The 3287-nt window shown below is 50.5% G+C and overlaps 1 protein-coding gene across 1 annotated transcript in view; it reads left to right on the top strand.

Moving 5' to 3' along the window:
- Positions 1–2678, top strand: part of ppp1r37 (protein phosphatase 1, regulatory subunit 37) — a 27474-nt gene extending 24796 nt beyond the window's left edge. The window contains exons 11-13 of the mRNA XM_053500373.1: positions 1–1112; positions 1224–1325; positions 1662–2678. The exon at positions 1–1112 is cut by the window's left edge and continues 293 nt beyond it. Of these exons, the coding sequence (XP_053356348.1) occupies positions 1–1112; positions 1224–1312 (1201 nt within the window). The 3' untranslated portion in view covers positions 1313–1325; positions 1662–2678. The remainder of the gene's footprint in view (positions 1113–1223; positions 1326–1661) is intronic.
- The last annotated feature ends 609 nt before the right edge of the window (positions 2679–3287 follow it).

Below are 3287 nucleotides of genomic sequence, written 5' to 3'. Positions count from 1 at the left end.
GGAGGAGGAGGAGGGTGAGAAACCGAGTGAAATCGGAGACGATGAAGACGGGCCACCAGCAACGCAGGACGACTCGGATTCCGACACCGACACTGATGAAGACGAAGAGACAAAACCCGCTGCACAGACGTCACCCCTGAACCAAACCCCGCCTTGCCGAAGCCCCACCCTTATTGCCTGCCAGACTCCGCCCATTAATACTCCCAGCTCCACCCGGGCGGCGGCGGACACAATGTCAGGGATCAAAGTGACGGAAGCGAGTGTGTCGAGCGGAACGCCGTCTTCACCCGGGCGCTGCTTCTCTGTGTCCAGCCCTGGGAGAGGACACAAGATCTTTATGGTGACGCGAGTGGAAAGTCCTCCTGAGCAGCAGCAGCAGCAGAGCGGCCTGACGAAGCCTGTGGCACAGAATAAAACACCTTCTGGAGTCTCTCAGGAACCACAGCGTGCAGAGAGAACCACCACAACTCAGGAGACATCAGAGTCCAAATCAGGAGAATCTAAACCTTCAGTCAGTACCACACCCAGCCAAGCGCAGCAGGAACCCGGTCCCGGCCCAGAACCGGACCAGGAGACCGTGGACACTAAGCATGCTGAGGTCCATCATGCCACTCCCACAGAGTGTAAACCAGGAGAACCAGAACCATCAGTCAGTACCACAGTAGAGCAGCCTTCACCCAGCCAAGCGCAGCAGGAACCCAGTCCCAGCCCAGAACCGGACCAGGACACAAAGAGCAATGAAAACACACACACTGAGCATGCTCAGATCCATTACACTGCCCCTACAGAGGACCTGCTCCAGGATCAGCTGGAATCTTCTGAAGTAGGGCCCAAGGAACCGAGCAGTAGTAATCCCGCCGGCAACCTGCAGGAGGAGCTCTCACAACATCTGGACTCAGAGACGCCAAACGATGACAGACAGCTGGATAAGGGCACCTCAGTGGAACAGAGCTTGGAAACAATACACGGCTTTTCTACAGCAGACGATGTGGAGCGAGTCGACACAGCGCCACCTCCAGGCGGCACCTTGCCGAACGGCCTGAAGCCCGAGTTCACGCTGCACCTGCTGGAGCCCGAGGCACATAAAGCGGCCTGCTGCGTCATGGAGCACAGTGAGTTCACCGCGCGGGTGTTTGTAGCGCTGGTGTTGTAACGCAGGTGTTTGTAGCGCGGGTGTTGTAACGTGGGAGTTGTAACGCAGGTGTTTCTCTGTGCTGTTCCAGTGAGCGTGACGGCGGAGCTGAGCTGCGGTCAGGACCTGGAGGAGCTTCTGCTGGACGCCAGTTTGGACGCGAGCAGAGACGCCGCTTAGCGCTGCAGCCACGGTGAGACTGAACACCACTCCAGCGTTAATGATATAAATCTAATCATTTCAGTTCCCCTCGTGAACTCTGGGCTTTATTAAACAGCAGCACCCACACATGAACAGGTGGAGTTCAGGGGGAGACGCGGGGTTCACTCTCGGCTCCTAAACGCCGCCGATTTCCTCCCTGACGTTTTAATTCCTCAGCGTTATGTTAATGAGGACCGCGAGCGTCAAACCCCCGAGCGTCATAAGTGGACTTTCAAGAACACGAGATAATAACGGCTTTAACTTTTATGAACATGTGATTAAATCTGTGATGTGTGTGTGTGTGTGTGTGTGTGTGTGTCTCCCACAGGGTGGAACCGTGTGCAGAGACGACGGGGGAGTGTGTGAATAGTCTGTGAGCGTCACTGAGCCCGGAGTCTCGCTCTCGTCCTTCTGCGGCTCCTTCACACCCCAACTCTCCGACAGACCATTTAAACTCATCACACAGTTAAAGAACCGCTGGATCACGGACCCATATCTCACTCACCCCCGAGACATCGTCACAACATCGTCACTACAACGTCACTACATCGTCACTACCCAACCGCACACAATCAGAACCTTTTGTTTTTTTCCATTAAGCGATGCTGTTGTCTCTCCCTACATTCCTCCTCATGATCCTGTAAAAACCCGGGGCCTGGCACAAACCAAAGACACACACACACACACACGCACACACACACACACACACACACACACACACACACACACACAAAAATAAACAAACGCACGCAAATACAAATGAAGTTCTCACTGCTGCCCCCATGTGGACAATCAACATCACAGTGGCAGGGGGCGGAGTCAGACAATTTACATCATCAGTTTCACTTTGACTTTAAGGACTGATTACAAGCAGGCGTGTGTGTGTGTGTGTGTGTGTGTGAGAGAGAGAGAGAGAGGTTCTGTTTGTTCCTGCGAGAGGTTCTGTTCAGGAACCATTCTTTGAACTTATCTCTCTGACTCCGTCTCTCTTTCCCTCTCTCAATCTGTGTGTGTGTGTGTGTGTGTTTGTGTGTGTTTGTGTGTGTGTGTGTGTAAGAGAGATCTTACACATCTTGTTTTAATCTTCTAGATCTCATGATTCTGAAATCCGAGGCAGCGTTCCAGGTCTGAGATTTGGAGAGTCTCTTCCACCTTGGCTGATGTTTCTCGTTTTCCTCTCATAAAGACATGACACTAAAACCTTGACGCAGGGACGTGTGTCTCTCTTGCTGTGTCTCTTCCTGCCTTTCCTGTTTAACACCTCGCCTTTAATCGTCCTCTTTATTTTTGCTGCTTTCAGAAATCATTTTTCTATTTATTTTATTAAATCATTTTTTTTTCCTTCTGAGTGATTTATGTTTCTCTCCTCTTTTCCCCAGTCGGTCTTTTATTAGTTGTTACTGAGGGATTTGGTTTTTAAAGATTATTTCCCCCCCGTATTGATGTATATTTTCAGAGAATATAAAGAGCAATTATACTTTTTTTAGGGTTAGGGAGATGTTTCGGGGGTTTACGTTGATTCTGTATGTATAAAATCAGGACTGGCGAGTGTACACACTGTTTCAGGGAGTCGAGATGTTTCGGGCGAGGATGAGAGAGGATGAAAGTTGGTGAAATCAATAAATATGACACTATAGTACTGTGGGGTGACACTACAGCTACAGCCAGCAGGGGGAGCCAGAGACACACACACACACACACACACACACACACACACACGCCATCTAGCATATAGAATGAGGATGATGGTGGTGGTGGTTATAAAGCATGATTTTGTTTTTAATTTATTCCAGTCTCTGGCCTCTGATTGGCTCTGGGCTTTAGCACTTTGCTGGAAAGGTCGACCTGCACATCCGCATCATCAGCGCTCTCCGTGCCTCGCCTCGCCTCCGACCATTCAACGTTTGTAATGCTTTAATTTTTAAATTTTTATCTGACCTGTTCAATGACTCAG

Source organism: Clarias gariepinus, chromosome 7 (genome assembly GCF_024256425.1).
Source record: "Clarias gariepinus isolate MV-2021 ecotype Netherlands chromosome 7, CGAR_prim_01v2, whole genome shotgun sequence".
In the NCBI taxonomy this organism is placed as follows: Eukaryota; Metazoa; Chordata; class Actinopteri; order Siluriformes; family Clariidae; genus Clarias; species Clarias gariepinus.
The sequence above is the reverse complement of the archived record's forward strand: the minus strand, read 5'-3'. Positions and strand labels throughout refer to the sequence as shown.